The 23,193-nt window shown below is 39.0% G+C and overlaps 1 protein-coding gene across 1 annotated transcript in view; it reads left to right on the forward strand.

Moving 5' to 3' along the window:
• The first annotated feature begins 148 nt into the window (after positions 1-148).
• The window catches only part of LOC113009957 (RNA-binding Raly-like protein), a 54,214-nt gene continuing 31,169 nt past the window's right edge, over positions 149-23,193 (forward strand). Inside the window, exons 1-2 of the mRNA XM_080292289.1 lie at positions 149-289; positions 17,497-17,771. Of these exons, the coding sequence (XP_080148415.1) occupies positions 17,516-17,771 (256 nt within the window). The 5' untranslated portion in view covers positions 149-289; positions 17,497-17,515. The remainder of the gene's footprint in view (positions 290-17,496; positions 17,772-23,193) is intronic.

Genomic DNA, 23,193 nt, shown 5'->3' on the forward strand with positions numbered 1-23,193 from the left:
GCCGGTCTCTATTTTGAGAAACTGGAAAAGCTCTACGTGGAAAAATCAGTGACATTATCAGAGAGAAAGAGAAAGAGAAAAGCAGAAAAAGACAGCAGCGAATACAAGAAGAAAGCTCGGACTGATTCAAAAACTCTGACCAATCCGAAGTCACATGACTCAACCACCAGCAGCGAACGGAGAGCGCAAAAGAGACGCAGAGCCTCGGTGTACACAAGCCTGCACACCGCCAATCCGACACGGCTATACGCCCAATTTCTTTTTAATTGAAACCTTTTACTCCCGCTCGGTGAGTACATTTCCCACTGCCATTTTCTTAAGCATATTTTTGTCCTCTTTTTCTTCCTTCCTGTTCTTGGTGTTTCGACACGGGGAAAATGTTTTCTCGTTTTCTGCATGCAATGATTTAAATCTTGGATGCAGAGTGTTTGTGCTCCGGTGACATCCACTGAGAAATAGCCCTACGTGCTTGCGGACGCTCTTGATATTTTTCCCCCCTCTTCTCTGTCTTCCTCTCCTCTTCCCGAAGCAGCTTTTTCACGAGCTCACTTGTTCCGATCTCGACCTTTTGCTTATTTTCTGGCTTTTTCCTCCTTTATCATGGCTTATTTTGGTGTGGTTTTGGTGCTTTTCTCGGGTCTTACAGTGTTTCTCTGGTGTTCGAGGCTGTACGTCTCCTCGGGCGCAAAAATAACAGTTTTGATTTTCATCTTTGAGGATTTTGCTTTTCCAATAGGTGAGAAATTTAACTTCGCTGGAGTTTGTTTTGGTGCTGTCTTTGTACTTCTTTCTGCAGCCTAGATGAGAGAATTCTGAACTTCCCTTTCCTCTTTTTTTGTCTTTTTAAGTAAATGTCTCGAACAAACCTGGATTTGTTTTAAATAATGAACTAATTTGAGCTCTTTTAATGAAGAAAAAAGAGAAGAAACATAAATCAGTCACCATGCTACAGTTAGAAAGATCTCCACTGTAAATGTGTAATTTGTTTCTATAGAGAGCGACTGGAAAAGGTGAAGGCATTCAGCTCTTTTGCTCTTCACATTTGCCTTCCAGTGACAGCATTGTGCAAAATTCAAACAACTTTATGAATGCAAATCGCTGATATGCAAAAGGAAACAGATTCCTGCCAGCTGAACCAGACACAGCTGTGCTTCTCTGCCCTGTTTGTCTTGCTACACACATAAGCCTTGATGCATGTGGGATTGATAACTGGTTGACACAGTCAGGCTTTACGCAGAGAAGCTGGGAAACTTAAACTCACTAAATGAGTCAATGAAGAGGGGAAAGGAGTTGGCTGGAAATTCTGTGACAGCTCATTATGCAAATCAGGCTTGATAGATTTGATTAATAGTTTGACCTTGCTGTATCAGCCAGATCTCACCCACAAACCTGCAGGCAACAAATCCAAAAAGAACACTAAATCCCAGACAATCCATATTACGTTCCCCTTTTAAATGGCTGCTGGAATCCTTGACCAAAGTTTTGTTTTTGTGCTCCACTGAGGGAAACTTTCAGAGCTCTAGACAAAAACCTTTCAATCAGCCTCAAAAGATGTGTGTGGAGACGTTTGACAGCGTTTCCAGCCTTCAGACTTCGCAGGTCAGGGAACAGGTGGGGGAAGCCGAGCATGAAATGTGCTGCTACGCAAACAATACTTATCTCTCACAAGGAATGAGGGTGGGAGGCTGACTCTGGAATAGCCAGCCGATACACGCATGCACTGAATCGCTATGAGCTCAGAGAGGGGATGGAAGGAATAAAGTTTAGCCAGGCATTTCTGGACCGGTCAGCAACCTGCCCGTATCCAGCGGAGGCCCGGCTTTACGTTTGTGCCCCCGTGGGCTGAGATGATCATTGACCCTTAGCAGGTGTACGATGCGGGCTGCCTTGAAGCCACGCACCACAGAGCCCATCTTCAGCGAGCTACGGATGAAAAACATTTTAGAGCGGCTGCAGCTTTCAAACTATAGGTCAAAGAACAGATTAGGAGAGCTGTCTCTCTCTGTCTCTTTTTATATCCCCTGCATGTGAGAGATAACCAAAGAGAAAAGCATACGGGCAAAGGCAGAAACAGAAAGAAAGATGATGGGATGCTCATGTGGAGGAGTGGGCTTTATGAGTACATACGTGTGATATCTACTTCAGTTCTGTGTTACATTATGCATGTGGTAATACCCACTGCTCCTTATTAAGGCTGCTGCTCTCGGATGCTATTTCTACGCCTGCATTTGTCATATTCAACACATTTCTCTGGGCAGAGTGTGTGTTTGGATAGCAGCAGCTTGACTGAACGACAGCCAGTGTGTACGTATGCATGCACCTGATGCTCACTTTTGTTGTGAGACGTGCCATTCGCCTTGCAGCGTCAGTATCTCGGCATCACGGCCAGTTCCTTCTATTCCCTGTGCACAGAGATAGTAGTTGATTTCAGCACCATGGACAGCTCCCAACACTTTATTCCTTTGGCAGCTGGAGCGAGATGATTCTTGCCTGGAAGTCTGGAGCGTCTCTACTCACTAACCCCTGCCCTCTCCACCGCAGACGTCTTATTCTCAGCTATTTCAAGCTCTGCACCTCACATTCAAAAGCCGAAGAAAGGATAATTATCATTTTGTGTTTTATCAACAGAACAGGGAAAGTAGTTTAAATTAAACATTTGAGCATTTCTTGAACCGTTTCAATATAGGAATCTAAAGTATAAGTTTAATTTAATACTTTATATGAAACAGAATTAATTAGTTTCTGGATTCACATGTTGGGGAATTAAATCTTGTTTTATGACCCACGCCATCTTTGTTTTCTGTTCCCAGAAGTGACTATATTTAGAGGAAAGAATTGAGTGCAAAGTTAACACCTGGAATCCTCACCCATAAACTGCACAGGTGCATCACGCAGACACAGAAACATGCTAATTAGTAACAGATTGATAAAATAATTTCTCCCAAACCAGAGAGCAAAACTGTTAGACAGCACATATTTCACAGTCAGCCTTATTATTTATCACATAACTCCAGTGATGTGCTCCTGAAGGAACTGACACCACAAATTGAGGCCTTAGCAGATCGCCTGCAGCTGCCTGTGTCGGTGCTCCTCTCAATCAAATCAACTGCGCCCCTAAATTTAATTGTTAACAAATTCAAGGGTGATCATTGTTCTGTTGTTATAAAAGAGAATATCAGCTTTCGACACTAAAACCATTTCCAGCACCAGGGTGTAAACATGCTTTTTAGTGCTTAGAGTTGGACATTTTGACTGACTGTACACAGGATAAACAGACAGATGTCAACAGCTGGTTTTCAAATATGCATTTTGGAGCTTTGACGTTAGCCCTTGCTGGCATGTTTGCCAGATTGGATGAAAGGGTGGAGTGCTAAGCTATCAGCTAATGTCAGATTGTTTTGTTAGGTGTTAGCAAGCTGTATTCATAAATTACATCCCTGCATTGCGCAGACACTCACATCTAATCATTAGTGCAAAGTAACATTAAAATACTAAGATTACATTTACCAAAACTGAAGCACAAACTTTTTGAATCGATTGAAGCTGTAATGTTTGTCATCTGTCCATGAAAATGCTCCTAAAGGCACCAACAGCACAGCCAGAGTGCAGTGGTCCAGTTAAGTGACTAAAAGAGCCTTTTATTCTAGTGTTCAGATGGATAAGTCATAAAAAATTAAATCCCTTTCAGGCATTTTTGTGAAGGGTAAGACTATCCATAGAGATACTGGGCTGTAAATGTGCGTTTTAATGATGGAAATTTGGACATTTTAACATGAGTCTATATGGGTCGACTCACTTTTACAGCCAGGAATTGTCCACTAGAGAAAATGCACATTTTGGCTCATCCTTGTGGGCTTGATTCTTTTAATTCCCCCTCATACTGCATGTGATCTGTGGAAGTTTGTTTATGCCACTGATACAAAAATGTTTTGGTCAAAATTTCATGTTTGTATCGCAAAATTTTGACTTGCTCAGAAGTAACACAAAATTTAGAGATATTAAGCCAGAACCTTGACATTTAAGATTACATTATTTTCTTTTTTGTGTGTGTGTGTTTTCAAGGGACCACAGTGAGCTGTTTGTGTTGACAAAATATAAACAGCACTATAAAAGCACACACTGTGCCCTTTAAGTTACTCTAGAGCTTAACTGAGACTTCTTCAGCAAACATTAAACATCAGCTTCATTAAAGAAGCTCAAGTGTAGCCGGCCCAATTTTAAAAACCTAACGAGATAACTTATTTTAATGATTTCTGCTGTGTTTTATTCTTTAGTGTTTAGAATTTAATCTCTAATCTTATGCACTAAGAATAAACAGAAGTATAGCAGAGTAGATATTTCTGTTTTACCAGTATCAGGAACATTTATACTTTTTCCCAGAGCGTTTTCTGACCCAACCCCAACAGAAGTAACCCTATGACATTCACCACCATTTTTTACCAAAGAAGAAGAAGCAGAAAGCATTTTGTGAGTTGGACTTTGTTGGCGGAAATAAACTTCAGTACACTGAGATTTAACAGGTTTGCAGCCACACAGACAATAAAACAGAAAAAGAAGCTGCTATTTTGCTACGTGTGCAAGTATAAAACTATTTGCTGCCGTGGTATTGGTATCCTAAAATGACCACACGCTTTGAGCCATGCGGCTTTGTGCTTTCAAACAATGTATAATCGAGTCCAGTGCCATTCAAAATACAATGGTTTTCAGTTTTTACTCTGCATTTTGAAGATTGGTTCTTGGTAAGGAGTAAATATTATTGTTGCTCCAAAATGTTATTTGATGAAGATTAAAGAAGCTCTTTCACCTTAAAAACATTGAAATGTTTTCGTAGAATACACATTATACTATAGTAAATCTTTAAAACTGGAATATCCTTTAGTTTTTAAGGATAGAAATGCAGATACATTTTTTTTTGCTACTTTACACACAAAAATTACTCAAGAATTAACAGTCAAACTCTGGTAAAAAAAAAAAATGCATCAGATCGTGTTCTGAACACACCTCTGAGGAATCCACTTAGATAGGAACCTTAATCACAAATCCCATTAAAACCAACCACCGACTGATCCCACAACATGTATTGTCTGCATGCAAAGCCTAAAGATTATACCGCCGTGCCGAGTATTCCCAATCAGGGATACATCATCCAAGGGGCTATGCAGACTGTCGGTGTGAAAGCTGCACAGGACTCCATTTGTTGCTATTAATTTACAGCTGAAATGGGTATTTGACCAAAAGCAGATCAGCAGCATACCAGGCTCAAAGTTTGGGAAATTCCAAGCTTAGTAAATCTAAAAATACTAAAAGAAATTCAGCTGTTTTAAAATTGATTGTGTTTGATAGCAGCCACTTTAAAACCTTTAAAAAGACACACACTTTGAACATGACTCATAAATGACTCAAGCTGTTGCACAGTCTCCATCATTACTGTAAACCTAAAAAAATGTGGTTTATTTCAGGCACACTCACTGTCAGAAACTGATCTAAAGCACCCAGGTAATTTAGTAAATTAGTTATGAGTTCTACACTTTTGCCTAAAAAGCAAAGGATTCCAGGAGGAGACACAGAACCCTTGGAAGTTGCATCAGGAAGGCCACGCAACATAAAAATCTGCCAAATCAAATATGCAGAGCTTCCCGCTGGCGACCCCTTGTGAATGAGGAGCTGAAAGAAGCTGTTATGTAGTTGTATAAGTGAGACTGGTCTTTTCTGTAGTTAGATTTCAAAGCCACGGGTAAAAAACAAAACAAAACAAAGCTGGAATATGCTCTACCTGACACTCACTGGCCACTTTATCAAATACACCTGTTCAGGTGTTTGTTAATGATGGCTCTAATCAGGTCAGATGGGACCAGGCATTAAAAAAAAAGTATCAATATTTTGTGTAAAAACATGAAACATCGTGTAGCAACAGTTCAGGCTGCTTGTGGTGTCGTAACAGTGCAGAGGATAATTTCTTGGTACACTTTGGGCTCGTTAGTAGCAACTGAGCATAATTTAAACAGCACAGTCTACCTGAGTATTGTCAGTGACCATGTCCATCCCTATATGACCAAAGTGTACCCATCTTCTAATGGTTGCTTCCTGTAAAAGAATACATAATGTGACAGGGCTCGCATCCTGTCAAACTGGTTTCTCAAACATGATGTTGAGTTCACCGTACTCACACGACCTCCAGAGTCACCAGATCTCAATCCAATAGAGCGTCTTTGTGCAGGGATGGGAGATTTGCATCATGGATGTGCAGCTGACACATCTGCAGCAGCTGTGTGACGCTATCATGTCCATATGTACCAAAATCTCAGAACAGTCTTTCCAGGTCTACGTAAAAAAATTGGCTGGTGGATGTTAATTAACATTCTTCCCCTTATTTTCATCTCCAACACAAAATAAGAACTGTAATATTTACAAATGTAGCATTTCCCACACGACTCTTGTTTGGGATTGGGATTTTTTTTTTTTTTGTCAACAAATATAGAAACCAGAAAGCGAAGGATCACGAAGAGAGAAAAACTGGCTCCTGCCCGAATGTTTTTGTTCTTTTTTAATTGAATCTTTCCTGCTTGCATCACAGTGGATGTGTATTTGCATTAAAATGAGCACTATTTAGTGTTTGTGACACAGCATGCATTCACCATGCCGTCACTCTGCTTACAAAATCTGTTGTGCACAATAAACTGAAAACATTGTCGGCACGTAACGTTTAGCAGCAGAAGAGAGCCTTTTTTTCATTTAAATTGCAAATTCTTCCTAAAATGAAATGATAATCAGCTCTTTGTCGTGCTGTTTTTCACATTCATGGAAAAGAACCTCCACATCATCCGCATCCCCCTCAGCCTCATGCATATTTCGACTCATTTGCTCCATTTCTGACTTTCACGTTTGACCTTTCACCCTGGGTGTCAACTCCTGCCCCAAATTATTACCTCAATATGCCTTTTAACCCCCAGTCTTCACCCTTCTGGTGTCATAAAGCGGAAACATATTTTGTTATCTGCTAATTACCCACAGCTCTAGTGACCCAGTTACTTTAGCCTGCTGGAGAGGAAGCTAAATTTGGCACTCACACAAGAGGAGAATTAAGGAAATGGAGAAATATGTCCGTGCCAAGAGATATGGGAAAGCATGGCATATGTTCGTATGCCCTCGAGCAGAGCTGTGTGTGGACTCCCCCTGCTGCAACAGCAGGTGGAGTCTTTCCCCCCCGTCATTCATTCACATACACATATTAGTAATGCAGGAGAAATCCTCTGTTTTCATGAGAACAGGGTAGACTCCCAACAAGACGGAAAGTAAAATTTTAAGAATACTTTGAATGTAATGAATTGGTGCACAGCGATGCAGTAAAGCAAAAATGCCTGAAAACAATGTCCCTGTGGAATCAGTGAGACTATATGTAAGCAGCTTTTACCATCAAAATCACCCCAAAACAGAGTAGTGTGAAAGACACACACTGACCTCACAGATCACGTTTCTGGTATGTTATTAAATTGCACCGATTTCAGAGATAATCAGAACTTCTATTATTGTAAGATGCGAGATAAAATGTCTTCCAGAGATATGACTTCATCCCATCTCACTGTACAGGTCACATTGTGCTTTATCTCCCGGCTGTCGTCGCTATAGGTTGCTCAAATCAGATTATGGCACTGCTCATTTTAGGCACGTGACCGTGTGCCCTCAGTCTTCATGCTTCACAGAGACTCCATAAAGAGGCTGGTAAAGCTGATGGAAAATAGAGTGTATTCTCCTTTGAGAAACTCTGCATATTCGCATACTTGTGGACTCTCGCACAGTAAAGCATAGCCTTGCAGTTCAAAAGTCAATTCATCAAATATATGAAAAATATGTAAACGATAAAAGGCTGATGGGATAGTAATATAAAAGGATAGAGTCGCAGTAATAATTTATAAGCTAGCACTACCTACCAACCGCATGATGTATGCCTGCATTTTCCATCTTTGATATTCCAGTCCAAGGCCCAGTTCTAAGCTCCTTGAAAATGATTGGCATTGCAAATGTCTTTTTCCCTTCTTCCTTTTTTGAAGTTCGCTCATTCTCTCCTTCCATCTCACCTCCTTTTAAACCCCCCCTCTCTCTTTCTCTCTCCTTTTGTTGCCATTTCCCCTCTCCTTCTTCAATTCAAACTCAAGACAGGTATTATGCAGAAGGTAATGGGGTGTGAACTGAAGGGAAAAAATATAAGAATAGTGCCTGACAGTCATCCTTCCTTGTTAAGATCCACAGCAGAACTGAAATTCCTGCTACATAGTAAACAGGGCTCGAAACTGGAGGGCAGGTTTCTGGTTATATGTGTGCAGTAATGGGCTATTCTCTATTTCCTTTGCACTGTTAGCCAGTATTTACTGTACAAGTCCTGCAGGAGAAATTAGATTCCACCAGGCTCCTCTGGGCAGGGAGGAAAACGGCCCAGCAAGGACCTCTATTCATTAAGTCCTTAATTGCTAATTGGGGTCTTTGAATGATTCAGCAATAGCTGCTGCTGTTGGGGCATTAGCCGAGTAATTTATGGCTGAGAGGGAGCATGGAATAATGAACGAGGGTGAGACAGGGTTATTAAAAAAGGGCACTGGTGCCCACATAGTGTTGTTATTACACAGTCACCTTATGTTAATGCTCAGAAGTCTGTGGTATGCTCTTTTTTTCTGTCTGATTTTCACCATTTGTCTGAGTTAAATTCATTATGTTCTGCAATTAAATTTAATTTAGCACTAATGCAATTTTTTTTTTGATTAAGCATATTATTGTGCCTTTGTGGAATTTGTGCATTTAAAGTGATGACATCTCTTTCTTTGACTGTGACAGACAATGAAAAATTGCGGCGGTCCTATCAGCTGCAGTCATTATTCCTGCTCCAAAGTCTCCCAGTAACAATAAAAGCTGGTGGGTCACTGAGAGATTCTTAACAGCATTTTCCCCAGCATTTTGATAAATCTTCACACCTCATGCTGTGTATATTCTCACATAAGAGAGGACGGGGAAAAAACTCATACATGGAAGCAGCATAGTTTATAAATGTTTTTCTGTCCACATTTAGTTTCTCATTTGGCTGTGATTCAAAAGAATGGAGAAAACGGGCGTATCATAAAAACTGATTCCTTTGTAATGCGCATGTCTTTGAACAAAGGAGACATAAATTAGATTAATAAGCTTCAGGTATATTATTCTCACTCCCTACAGCCTCAGAGATATAGGTCTAGTAATCAGCTGTTGACCCCCTGGCAACCTCTGCTTGCTATGGAAAATGTATTCCCCAGCCTTACCACATTTCAAATGGTGCAACTTTGAAGGTGACATTCTCCATTTCTGGTTTTTCAGTTTCATTGCTGCTTGACGAGTAGAGTGTTTGCACACAAGTCGGTGGTTACCAATAGTTTTCAAGCCTCCATGAATGTGGGACTACCAATAAAGTTTATAGCAACCGATTGGGGAATACAAATTTTTCCGTTGGAACAACACATCGCTTACTGTGCTGTCAAGTTGTTTTCAGATAGTTTCATTTGCTGAGATTGAAAGTGGTTACTTCCTTTCATGTGCGGCGATTACATTGAAATTACAAACCAGATGTGATTAGTTTATTGCATTCAAACTAATCATTAATGCCCGTTTCCAGCATAACATTTAATAAATCATAATACTAGGTTTAGTCCTAATAAATAACATTCACTAATCTACATCACTCTACATGATGAGTAGTTAAAATAGTTTTTAATCATCATCCAATTGTTACTTTGATCTGTTGTGTTTTTCTATTATAAGTTACAGAGCGGCTCATTGCACCTTTATACTGAACTCACAAATACAACAGTGTTATCAGTTTATATTCAACAAAATATTTTTCTGTTTTTCTGAGTTGAATTCATTACAAGATTGTATTCAATGCACTCCTCATGCAATTTTAACAAGGTTTTTCAATTTTGAAAATTAAACCTGTTTTTGTCTGGAGATGTTTTGCTGCTGTAATTAAGCTTTTTTACTGGCCCATGACTGAGAGTGACAGCCACAGACCAAGTAACTGAGTGATTTCAGCAAAATTATTGAAACATTTTGTTAAATCCTCACATCTTCACAACAGAAACATGGAAAGTGCTACGCGTCTGCATGAAAAAAAAACAAAGAAAGAATTAAAATACACGAATGCTTCATTCTTCATGTCTGTTAAATTCGGAACAACAGTCAAGAGAAAAACTCAGTTAACCTGGTATCACCATAGTGTTTATTGTTCTTATTACACATTAAACATTCAGGGTATATAGTGTTAATATAAGGCAGGGATGTCAAACATAAGGCCTGGGGGCCAGAACCTGCCTGGAAAAGATTTCTGTTTTTTCACGATTGACAATCATTTTTTTATTTATTTTACAGCAGTAAATTCAAAGTTTTTCACACTGAGAGGAGAGTTCAGTGGCCCATGATGTTAAATACCCCTGTTTGACACCTCCGGTCCCCTGATAAAAGGTTTAGAGGTGGTTGAAGAACTTCTATTCTCCAGACATGCTACTCTTGCTGTTTAGCCTCTTGGCTAAGCTAACCTCCAGCTTCATCTTTATCAAACATACGCTCAGGTGGAATCTATCTTAAACACCTTAAACCTACCTGTTGTTTATGGCTGATTAACATTTGTTTGATCTATTTTAATCTACATGATGATCCTCATGGTTTGCGTTACACATGTTAAACAGTAGAAAGAGAAGAAATAATCCATAGCTGCATTGGTGCCCAGTTTGTAAATTTAGATTGTATGAAAGCGTAATTAGGTTTCAGTACACAGTATTTCCCTTGTAATGTGTTTGGCTGTCCATCAAAGAAATGAGGCAAAAAGGTGAAAAGGTGTCTTATTATAAACCAATATTTTGTTCACTTGAGCAGCCACGTTTTTCCAGAAAGGCACTACAAGCAAGAGACATGAGACACAGCTGAAAAACACCTGCCTCCTGATAAAGCAGAACCGACGTGTGTCGATGGCTCTGTTCAGACAGACTATGAAGACGTCTGCAAATTAAACTTTCCTCTGTTGACGAGAGTCGAGGTTAGTCGCTTTTGGTTGTGCGCTGTCAACTTGCTAAAGATAAAATGTTGCAGTGCAGCATTCAAACAGTGGGGAGTGAGTGTGGCCTGAATGCATCTTTCACATCCCATATGTATTTGTCATATCGGATGAGAAGTTTTCATCTTTCTTCCTCAGACAGGAGCGTGAGTCAGTGAGGAGAGATCAGGGAGAGAGGAAGTGCTAAAATGATTACTTTCACCAGTTCCTCGCTTCTTTATCTCAGGAGAATTCAGGCTCTGAAGCCCCTGACAGTCAGTGTGAAAGGACCAAAGAGGATCCATGAAATACTTACACTTGGAACCTCTGCAACACGGGAGGATGCTGTAGAAGCCCTGAACAAAAAAAGGAAAGGAAAACATCACTGTCAGACACTCACTTCTGTGTTATAAGAAAGACTTTTAAGAGACAAAACAAAGTCTGTGTGTGGAAAAACACGCCAGTGATGAGTTTGGATGTATTCACAGCTCCGGTGATGCACGAAGATGTAATTTTGCATTAATTTCAGGAGCGTTAAGCATGCCAAGATGAATCCAGCACCATCTCTCTCCTCCTGTCTTGCCTATCAGACTGCTTTGAATTCAATGTGAGCGTGTTTCCTGGCCTGGGACGTTTCCACCAAGCATTTGCCAGCAGTTATGCCACATGCTTCTTCTTAAAAGGCTTTGAGGATCTTAGAGCCTCATGAATATTGTAAATGGCCTTTGAAGTCTCTTTCTTTCCATTTTGAAAACCAGAGGAATAATGTTACTCCTTTTTCCTGTGATCACTTTCATTAAAAACATGTAATTGAGGATAACTGAGTGATGCTCTACGTGAAAAATGTGGCGACTGAAAGCTTCTGCTTAGACTGACTGTGGTTGTATTTTTGTACCAGATGCAGCCTGCGGTTATTTAAAGCGTCGCTTGAGCGGTTGCTCAGTGACCATCTGATGCTGTCAGCTGCTAATAGAAGTTTGACAAGTTTGCAGACATTGTAAGAAACTTCAAGCCATTAGTCGAGGTAATGTCTTGTGTCTACAAGCAACTTTGCACCAGGCTTTAAATTCAGAAACAGACATACAAACACTTAAGAAGCAATTTGCTGTTTTCAACCGTTTCTGGTCCATATAGCTGTTTTTGCTCGATGCCGTTCCCTCAGGCTTTGAAGAACCTACTGATGCTGGGCAGGCATTTGTCTTCGTGCTCATTACCTTACTTAGATGCTAACGTTTGAGCAGCTGTGGCTCAAGCTATAGAGGGAATGTCCCCTAGTCACAGAGATGGCAGTTTGAGAACAACATATATTCAACCCAAAGTTACTCTCGATGTCCGGTGAGCTTCTAATATTCAGGTAGGAAAGCTTAGCCACTTGCTATGCAATTATCTAATGAAAGTTTGGACATCTATGGTTTGGATGGTGCGGTGGTTAGGTGGTTACAGTTGCCAAAAGGTTCCTGGTTTGAACCTGCCTACAGGCTTTTATGTGTGAAGTTGGTGTTTTGTTCTTTCTGGGTACTCCAGCTCCCTCTTACAGTCCAAAGACATCCATGTTAGCTTAACTGGTCATTCTAAATTGGCCATAGCTCTACCCTGGGTACCCCACCTTCTACCCAGTGGAGGTTTCAGGTTCCCTACGATTCTGAATTGGATAAGTGGCTAAGAAAATGGATGGATGGCATAAAGTGTGGATCATTTGGGTTCTAATGTATATTTTAACAGTTCAGTGTATATTGGAACAGTTGGATTTTAGCAATAATGAACACATATACTGACTCCTCAAACTGCATGAAAATAAAATAATAAAATAATAAGGTACCCTCTAAAATATGTCATTAACTCTGAAACAATACAACCATGCATGCTGTAAAGTCTGTTAATTATAATTTCAAGGCTGTACTTCCAGTAGTTTACTGGAATATTTTCTGGACCAAAGCCACATTCCCACCTCCAAAGCTAAAATTCTTTTTAAAGAATAAATCCTCACTGCAGTTTTTTTTTTTTTTAAGAATGAGCGATGGTGCAGATGTAAGACTCTTTTGTCTCATATTAATACATGTGATTAATCTTGTGATCACTGAAAACTCATTCTCTGTTTTAAGACAGAATATGTATAATTGTTCAGTTTTTGCCTTAACTGACCGATGTCATTACGAGTAGGCTATTCATGCCTTTGCGTACCGTCTGCCTCCTGGAATCCTTATATTGAAGCTATGATTATTTTTCTCCCACTGATAAGTGAAAAAACTGTGGGAAAGAAGTATCTGGAAACCCAGGAGGGATTGACAGTACTGAACAGGCCAAACACAATAGTTGTAGGCTGCATCGACATGATATGTAGCTCGATTTTCCAGGGAGCTGCTTGTCAATTATGGCATCTGTTATGGCGTAGGTTACATCGTAGGGTTAATGCTGAGTGTCCATTAATTAAATGTAAGAAACAGCAGATTCCATTTAGCATGTCCCACTCCACTGTATGTAATGAATAAATATATAATACCTAAAAAAATTATTTACAAACTACTGTAGTCTTTCCAGCACTGTGCATTTAAACCGCTTAACTAGTATTTAATAAGCAAATGCCACCTCTTTCATTCAGTGCTCAGCATTTGTCTGAATCACATTTTCTCTTATTAAATCTATTTAAAATATTCTCCTGCTTAATCAACTATCTTCCATCTAATGGCCTCACCTCTGTACATTTGCCTCAAAGAGACCATTCAGTGCACTCCACATCCATCAGTCACTCCGCAGGTTGGGTAAGGTGTTGGGGGTGCGATACCATTCAAAAGGTAGAGACGGGGTGAATGGGATTTGAGGTTTGATTGGATAGAGTGTCAGCTTCCTGCTCTCTCACTACCGATAATTAAGTCAATTAACTCCAAACTCACAGCACTACCGTAATATGGGACATGCACCAGTTTTAATTCATCTACTCTTCTCTGTTGTGCAAAAGGAGATTTTTTGAAGAGCAGCAGAGGAGATTTAGAGTGGATTATATGTGGGTGGGGGCAAAGGATGGAAGTAAAGAAGCGGTTGGGGAGGATGGGGGAGGATGGGGGAAGCTGTGACGCAAGGGGAACCTGAGAGAGGATTGACTGCACTCAGTGCGTCTGTGTTGGTGTAGATGTGTGCAGATGTTTAGAGTAACTGTCACTCGACATGCTTGCACTCCACCTCCAGCAGGGAAAATATTTCTGAGAAAATACCTATGGATATAACTGCACCTCTTTTTGTATATGTTTTATATTCAGGTCATTTGATTTCAGCTGTGCAGCAAAATCAAGCAATTAAATATATTCGTAAGAGGCACATCAGCTAGCAAGTACTATATAGAAAACAGTAAATATTTTAGATTCTATAAAATGAGTTTTTTAGATTTCTTAGCTTTAATGTTTAATTAGAAGAAGACGCTCATCCAGCAGGTGATTAGCTTAGCCTAGCACAAAGACAGCTAACTTGATTCAGTACAGGAAATAAAATCTACTAATGAGACTTTTTAAAGCTCCATAACACAAGAACAACCCAGAGCACCCTCTCAATTAAGAAGCTTAAACCACAGAGATTGTAAATTAATTGATTATGACTATATATAAACAAATATATCTAAATCTAGTTAAATAATTCTTAGTATTAATAATTAATCTCTCTACTCTCTGTGAGTAGCTGTAACAGCGCTAACCACTGGGACTCACTTCTGTCCTTATAGCCTCATGAGAGCTTATCCTGCATGGCAATGTGTCTATACTTTGTGAAATCTGGGTTAAGAAAGCCTCATTACACACTCTCACTCACAAACAAAGACCACCACCAACTGGGAATTCCAAGAAGAAACAACTTGAAAGTTTCTTCCTTCCTCTTGAAGTGGATGTGTCCGATTATTGTGGTGCACATCTTTATGCTCGTCTCCCAGGACTGTGGCATGATAGGAGCAAACAGTGCAGGCTCCACAGAGGTAAAAAGATCATGATGTGCTGCTGATGTTTACAGAAGGATTGCCCTAAGATTAATTCTAGATGACCTATTGGCTTTATGCTTAAATGCAAATTAATGTTAGGAGTCCAGTTAAATTATCTTTATTTCTGTTGACCTGGTTTCTGTTTGAAAGTAATTCTTCTTCTGGTGGTTAAAATATTCACATGCTTTCACATACCATGCTGCACTCAAATAAATCTTTCATTCAAAGAGTACTTAACCTAAGCATAAGTAGTGGTTATGCAGTTAAATGTCATTTGTGATATTATGATGCAAATATAATGACATACTACAAGATTAATGCTGATAACCTGGGAGGTTGGTACCTTTACACAAAGCAAGTTTGTACATATACAGTCATGTAAAAAAGAAAGTACACCTCTCAAGTCTAAGGTTTTATCAGGTGTTTATCAGGATATAATAAAAAAATCTGTGTTTTTGCTTGTTAAAAAAAATCTAAATACAACAACGTGTTACACCATGTCATTTATTTGTTTGAGTTTGTAGAATGACCTTTAGCTGCTTTAGCATGTAGTAATTGTTTTCTGTATGAATTTATCAGTCTGTCACATGGCTGTGGAGGAATTTTGGCACACTCATATTTACACCATTGCTTCAAACTTGTTTTGGCCGGTTGTGCACCAATTACCTACACCTTGAATGTTGGTTGCTAGAGATACAGCCAGTTTGTCGTGTCGATTTTTTAAACCACCAGTTTAATGATATATTAGTACAAGCCCAGAATTCACAGTGTATACAGAGAGAGTTATTGCAAAAGTTTGAAAAGATTAGATTTCTCCTCTTATACCAGTGCTGATGTCTGGGGCCTCACACCTATCATTCAAGTGAATGCAACATCAATAGCAATGTGCAAAGCAACCAAAGCGGCATGTATAATGTGATCCTAAGCTGTGTTGCCATGCTGTTTTTAGAAAAAAAGACACTTTCTCATGGCATCCTTTACAAACAAGGTAAATGTACTGTCATGAACATTAACATACTTCTGCATTTGCACTTAGTTTTTGGTAAATAAATAAATAATGGATGTAAATAAATAATGTTGGTATATTTACCTAATTTTAAGACTTGCTAAGGACTTTTTTAATGTGCTGATAAGTAGGGTGTGCTTTATTTATCACATGAACATGTATATAGAAACAATGTGTCAACCATAGCGGTAACAATATATAATACTACATTTTCTCCTTTTTGAAACGCTGTGAAAAAGATGAACATAGTGATTATAATGTGAAATACTCAGTTGGAGTATAAAGGCCACCTCTGGCACTGCATATAGAAGAGACTCAAAAGGAAAAAAAAAAAAGAAAAGGGTAAAACAGTGAGTGGGGATTCTTGTGACTTCAGTGTGATGCGCTATTTTCAAATGTGGGAACACAGTTCACATATATAGTGAGATCTATCAGATTCACACGCCTGAATCACAGCCGCCTCCGTGTCAGAGTTCCTCTCCCCTCCTGCAGACAGCAATCTGTCTCAGTCTCCATGCTCACTGAGGTAGGCACAAGTACAAGTGAACACTTAGACAAGGATAATAACAGCATAAGCAGCATAACGACTCATGAGCTGTAACCATGTGATTCATTGAATACTCGAGATAAATAATGTAGAATTTTAAAATAGCAGTTTAGGCAAAAATAACCAAAATCAGTCTGTTCAGACATTTTAAATGTATTTCATTTTCATTGGGTTTTTGATTTTTGCTTCCACAATCAAGCAATTAGTTTAAAAATATATAAGCAGTGGAGTAAATCCAAAGTTACTGTCAGTCATTTTTTAAATTATAGATTTTCTTGTTTTTTTCTTTGTTTTATGTCAGCAAACTGAATATTGTTGGGTTTTATCAACTAAAAAAATAGACACCAGGAAAGAGTTCCCTCTTACCTTATTTTATTTTTTGATGTTTTAAATGATTAATTAAGAAAACAGTTGAAAGATGATTGAAAAAAAAATGTCAGCAATCAAGGTTTGGCTTTGTAAAATTATGTTCAATGGTGCCTGGAGTTTGATTTAAACTTTGCTTGATATTTATTGTAATTATTATCTATCAATGTCTTCCTCTTTGTCAGTCCTTTTGCTCATTTGTTTAATCATAAAAATTTCTCAGGAGGGAAAGATGACACCAAATACATGCTGTATTATAATTTTTACAAGTGGCAGTTTTAAAAATAAATAAATAAATAAATACGTGAATATGACTAATCTAAAATCATTAAAGATTTGTCTACAAAAAGCCTTTAGGATAACATGCAAGCCTTTTTACCCCAGTTTTACTAGGGAGGGATTTGTTTCTCAGCCTGTACAAAGAAAATCTGAGGAATTATTTACAACATATGCTCTCAGATCTGACCAGTGTTTACATCCCACTGCTGCTCGCTGTTTGACTCTCTATGTATAACCTCTGCAATCTAACCTTCCTGGCTTCTTGAGCAGTGTTCAACTGTGTCTCCCTGCAGGCATTGCTGCAGGAATAGGATGACTGGGAAGACCCAGACCAGCAACGTGACCAACAAGAATGATCCTCGCTCCCTCAACTCTCGCGTTTTCATCGGCAACCTCAACACAGCCGTAGTAACAAAGGCTGACATTGAGGCCATCTTTGCCAAATACGGCAAGATTGTGGGCTGTTCTGTCCACAAAGGCTACGCCTTTGTTCAGTACGCCAGCGAGAGGAATGCCCGGGCAGCCGTGGCTGGAGAGAACGCCAGGATCGTTGCTGGACAATCACTTGGTAAGCAACAATTTTGATCCATGAACAGGTGAAACTTTCCATTATACTCCACATATACTACAGTGAACATATGATCAACTGAAGCAGTATATTCAGTACTTGCAGTATAAATAGAGAGAACTTTGTTTACAGCTTAAATACTTTCAATACTTCGGAGTTGGTTCTAGTTTCACTGTGTGTCAGGACATACAATTGTGGTCAGAAATTTTTATACACTGATCAACAATAGTTTGGGGCTTTTAATTGTTATTTTTTTTAAACCTTTTCCACAGTGGAATGATTGTACAACATACATCTTTAATGTCCTCTTAGCAGAAGTGAGGAATGCCGAAGGTTTTAGAGCAGGGGCTTCCTTCTTGATTGACACCCGCTACATGTAAATCTCGCTGCACTGTGGACAGGGATGCTGGTGTACCAGCAGTTTCTAGTTTTCAGTTTACATGGCCACTTTTATTCGTCAGATTGATCTGAAAATTCAGAGCAGGAAATTAACGTGATTATTTACTCCAACACTGTACTGTACAATTTTCAGGTACTTGTATAAGTGTTTGGATTTGCAGTCAATCTACTACATTCTCTCAATACACTTTAATACATTTACTTCTGAGCTTAAGCTGCTATTGTTGACAGATCTGATTATGACAGAATAAACTTCTGGGCACTTTCATCCAGAAAGCCCGCATCCGTGCTATACAACAGCAAAACCAGACTGAAAGCCTGCTGGTGGTTTATCTTTGTCTCTGTGCTTCTTTTTTTACCGCGTTGCTTTGACTGCAAACATTTTGTGTTTCTTTAAAGCTGTTGGCATTTTCATCTGTATTGTGACTTTTTTGTTCTGTGCCTCTTAGTAGTGTGGCTGTTTAAGAGGTTTTTGTGTCTCTTTGTTGTTTGATTGACTGCCCAACAAGAGATGTTAACAGTCATGTCTTACCAGGGCTCTGGCCAAATGAAATCTCTAAGGCCATGTGATCTGGCTCTGTGCCTGGCAGTCCTATTCAGTAATCCATCCTGATACTACTCTTATAATGTTATATGCACACAATATAGTTATTGAAAAATGCTCCAACTTGACCTGCTGCAGGGCTCATTTACTGCTCAATAATGTATCAATAACAATAAAATGCTAAAGAGGTCACTTGCACACGACATATACGGTACAGCAATTTGAGTCTTTCCATTATATCTTTGAAAGACTTTTTCTTGTTATGAACGATTTCATAGTAGTATATTTATACTTTTACTAAAGGAAATGATCTTAATGATGTCAATTTGGATAACCTTGGTGGAAAAGCATGGGAAACAATAATAGAAGTTCATGCAAACGAGGTAAGCAACAGCAGGTCATTGCTGAAAAGGATGGCTGTTCACAGAGTGCTGTATTAAAATTAACTGGAAGGAAAAAGTATGATGGGAAAAGGTGGACAAGCAACAGTGGATTGTCAAGAGAACTTCACAAGGACTGAGGCTGGTATCAGTGCAAGAGCCACCACACACAGGGGTATTCAGAAAAGGGGCTATTATGATATTAAGCTATTCCTGAACCAGAGACAGTGTCAGAAGTATCTTGTCTGGGCTAAGGAGAAAAAGAACTGAAATATTGCTCAATAGTCCAAAGTCCTCTTTTCTGGTGAAGGTACATTCTTTCATTTCATTTGGAAATCAAGGTCCCAGAGTCTGGAGGAGTAGTGGAGAGCACAGAATCCAGACCAGTGTAAAGTTTCCTAAATCTGGGTTGATTTGGGGTGCCATGTAATCTGCTGGAATGGCTTGTCCACTGTGTTTTATCAAGTCCAGAGTCAACATAGTCGTCTACCGGAAGATGTGTATTGCCTTTTCCACCAGGACTTAGTACCTGCCCACAATGCCACAGCTATTACCAAATTGTTTGCTAGACATGTCATTACTGTATTCAGCTCCCTAGGCCTGTTACTATCAAAACCACCTGGGCTTCAGTGTCAACTCAGCAGTGTCACAAGCTGATTGTCTCCATGCCATCCTGCATCGACTCCCAACCAAGTACTCAATATAAAAATGAACATATTTTACAGAATACTAGGAAATGTTCTTATGATATTTTCACAATTTGAGAAGCCTGAGTTCTGATTTTCATGATCTATAAGCCAAATACAGGAAAGACCTGATATTTCACTTTACATTGAATAAATTCAAAATATATGAAAGTTTCCATCCATAAATTCATCTGTTCCTGCTTACCCATCCAGATATTTACATTTTCTGAGATGAACTAGTAGACTTGATCATTTTTTCCCTTTTTAAATAAAATAACTAGCAATAATAAATGTTTATTTAGAAACCTAAACAAAATCAGTTTTAATTTAAGATTTAAAATATGATTGATTTGGTCCGTGTAAGGGCTTCTAGAATTATGTTTCAACCTCATGGAGCCTGAACAGCTTACAAATGATCAACTCTTATTTTTAATCAATAATGCCGGAAGACCTTGAGCTGTCATTTGGTTTTTACCATTCATGGTCAAAAGTTCTGCACTGTATCTGGTTGCCAGTCTTATATTTGATCTGTAAAAAGTATGAAATAATTTAATAAACTGAAGTATGGCCTCGGCAAAGTTTCTGAGATACAGAATACGTTTTTACTTAATCAGCTGAGTTAAAAAGGGAGATGCTGCGGGAAGGACACAAGGCGAGCTCGTACTGTACATACATTCAGGCCTCAGTCCTCATAGGCATTCTGTGGATCCCTCTAAGTCTTCCTTATATTACTTATTGATTGGCTCACAGCCTCCTCCATAGAGAATAAAAGTCCTCCCCAAGCCCTGTTCTCTCATTAAATATGAATAAGAGTGCTGCAGGGTCACATCTGTAATTCCACCTTATATTTTCCCAGTTTCATGCATTTCCGGATATGAAATTACATGCGGCAGTGGTAAAATTGCAAGGTTAACAGTTATTACACATAATTACGTGACTTGAGAACTGTTCTGGTATTATTGTAACTATATGACTGATCTCTTTAGTGAAACTGTCACTCAAGTTATCAGCCTGAGCCAGTAATGAAAATGTATTCTTTAAAAAAAAAAATTAAAAAAAAACACCACACACGAGTGTTTTTGATGATTATTCATATAATATGATTATTGTACTCACCAAGATATCAGTACAAGTCTAATGGTGAGGAACCCTCCGGATCTCAGACCTCTCTGGAAATGATTAACTGGAACTACCCAATCTATCAGTTCATTATAATTTAAAGACTAAGTTTCTGGTTTTGTCCTTTAGTTTGTACCAAACTTTGCATTTATACATCAACAAGACTCTAGTTTACAGTCCTGTGAAAAAGAGTTTTCACAGACCTCTATTCAGTCCCCATGATTGAATAGCTGGTAGAAGCACCTTTAGCAGCAATAACTTGAAATAACCATTTTCTGTATGGCTTTATCAGTCTCTTACATCATTGTGGAGGAATTTTGGCCCACTCTTCTTTACAGCATTGCTTCAGTTCATTGGCGTTTGTGGCCATTCGTTTATTCACAGCTTAAGGTCCCACCGCTGCATTTCAATCAGGTTGAGGTCTAGACTTTTCTTTTTCAGCTATTCTGTTCTACATTTGCTGCTGTGCTTGGGATCATTTTCCTGTTACATGACCTCGTTCTGGCAAAGGTTTAGCTGGTAGATGGGTTCGCCTCACATTTGACTCTATAATACTTTGGTATACAGGTCGACTCAATGTCTGTAAGGCACCCAGGTCCTGTAACTACAAAACAAGCCAAGATCATCACCCCTCCACCACCGTGCGTGACAGTTGGTACGAGGTGCTTATTCTGATGTGTTTGTTTTTTGCCAAATCTGGCTCTGAGCATTATGGCCAAACATCTCCACTTTTGGTCTCATTTGTACAAGTCTTGTGTCTTTATCAGATGCGACTCTGGAAGCCTAAGCCTTGCTGCCTTGTTCCTTTTAGAGAGAAGAGACTTTCTCCTAGTAACACTTCCAAATGAGCCACACTTGTCCAGTTATTTTCTAATTGTGCTGTCAGGAACTTTAACATGCTAACTGAGGACTGTAGAGTCAAAGCAGTCCACCAACTAACTAAAAGAATACCTGAGCTCACCACAGTTAGGTAAAAATATAAAAACTTAAATTTGGTAACCGACAGCTCCTCAGATAACGTAACCCTTTCTAACATTTGCTATAAGGCTTTACTTTTCAAAGTGAATAGCTGTCTCAGGCAGAGACAATATTAGAGACATTTCAGGGATACTTAATTTAGTAAAACTGGAAAAAACAGTAAGCACTGTGATTTTTTTTAACATCATAGTTAAAATAGAAATGCCACAAAAGCCAAAGTTGTTTGCATATGATTAATTCAAGTTGCTGTTCAGACTCAAAAATTGTCAAGAGTATAGTGAAATGTGATAGGTGGGCACCAGAGATTAGCATCAATTCACTATCAGACAACATATGAAAAAGTATCACAATGTCTCCTATGTGTTTGCAGGACATTTGTCAGCTGAACCCTTAAGCTCAGTAATGAAAACCCAATGTCAAATCCCTGCTTATATGTCTTGCTAGCTGTCAGCTTATCAGGCAAACCAGCTGTGTCTTTAGGAAACAAATATAAAATAAAGACAGACCAGCCAGGGTTTGCTCCTTTTGATTTTCTCTCTATTTTTGTTTGAAAAAACTAAAAACAAAACTACATAAAGACCATAGGTCTATTTTAGAAATAGCAGTATTCTAGCTTTGAACAGTCTCTTTATGGCTAAGTTAGACTATCTGTCAGCTAGCTTCAGCTCAGCGCCCAATCAACTGTTTTAAACAGTTTTCCAGCAAAGATTGTGTTTAAAAAATAGATGTGGTCTTTATGTTAGCTTCCTTTTAGCTAGAAGTTGTCATGTAGTTGTACAAGGCAGTAAAGTTATTAGTTAATGCTAATGAGCTTAGCTAGCAAGATATCTATAGATATCTATAGACATGCATAACCGCTATTTAGTACTAACCGACTAATGAAACACTAGAATCTCACTCACCTAAACTGAAGCACAAGGATGCACCAAAGAGCAAGCCAATATTAAGTGTCAGATTATTTCCTAAATTCGCTCCAAAAGACACCAACAGTGCAGACAAAGTAGAAAGTTTTAGTTTAGTGACTCTAATTAGCAGAGACGAGGCTGCTAATTAGATGATCCACCACAGCTGCCAGGTGTTGAGGCATCTGCCTGTCAAACCAGCCAAGCTCCTACCTTCAGTGTCCAGGTGGATAAGTTATAAAAAAAATAAATTACCCTCCTGAGAGTTGTTATGATGTGTTAAACAATCCATAAAGGACCAAACTGTTTGTACCACGCTGTAAATGTGCTTTTAATGCTGCAAAGTTGGGCATTTTAACATGGGAGTTTTTGGCACTGACTTCATTTTAATTCTCTTTCCAAATTAAGTGGCTG

This window comes from Astatotilapia calliptera, chromosome 18 (assembly GCF_964374335.1).
Source record: "Astatotilapia calliptera chromosome 18, fAstCal68.1, whole genome shotgun sequence".
Classification (NCBI taxonomy): Eukaryota; Metazoa; Chordata; class Actinopteri; order Cichliformes; family Cichlidae; genus Astatotilapia; species Astatotilapia calliptera.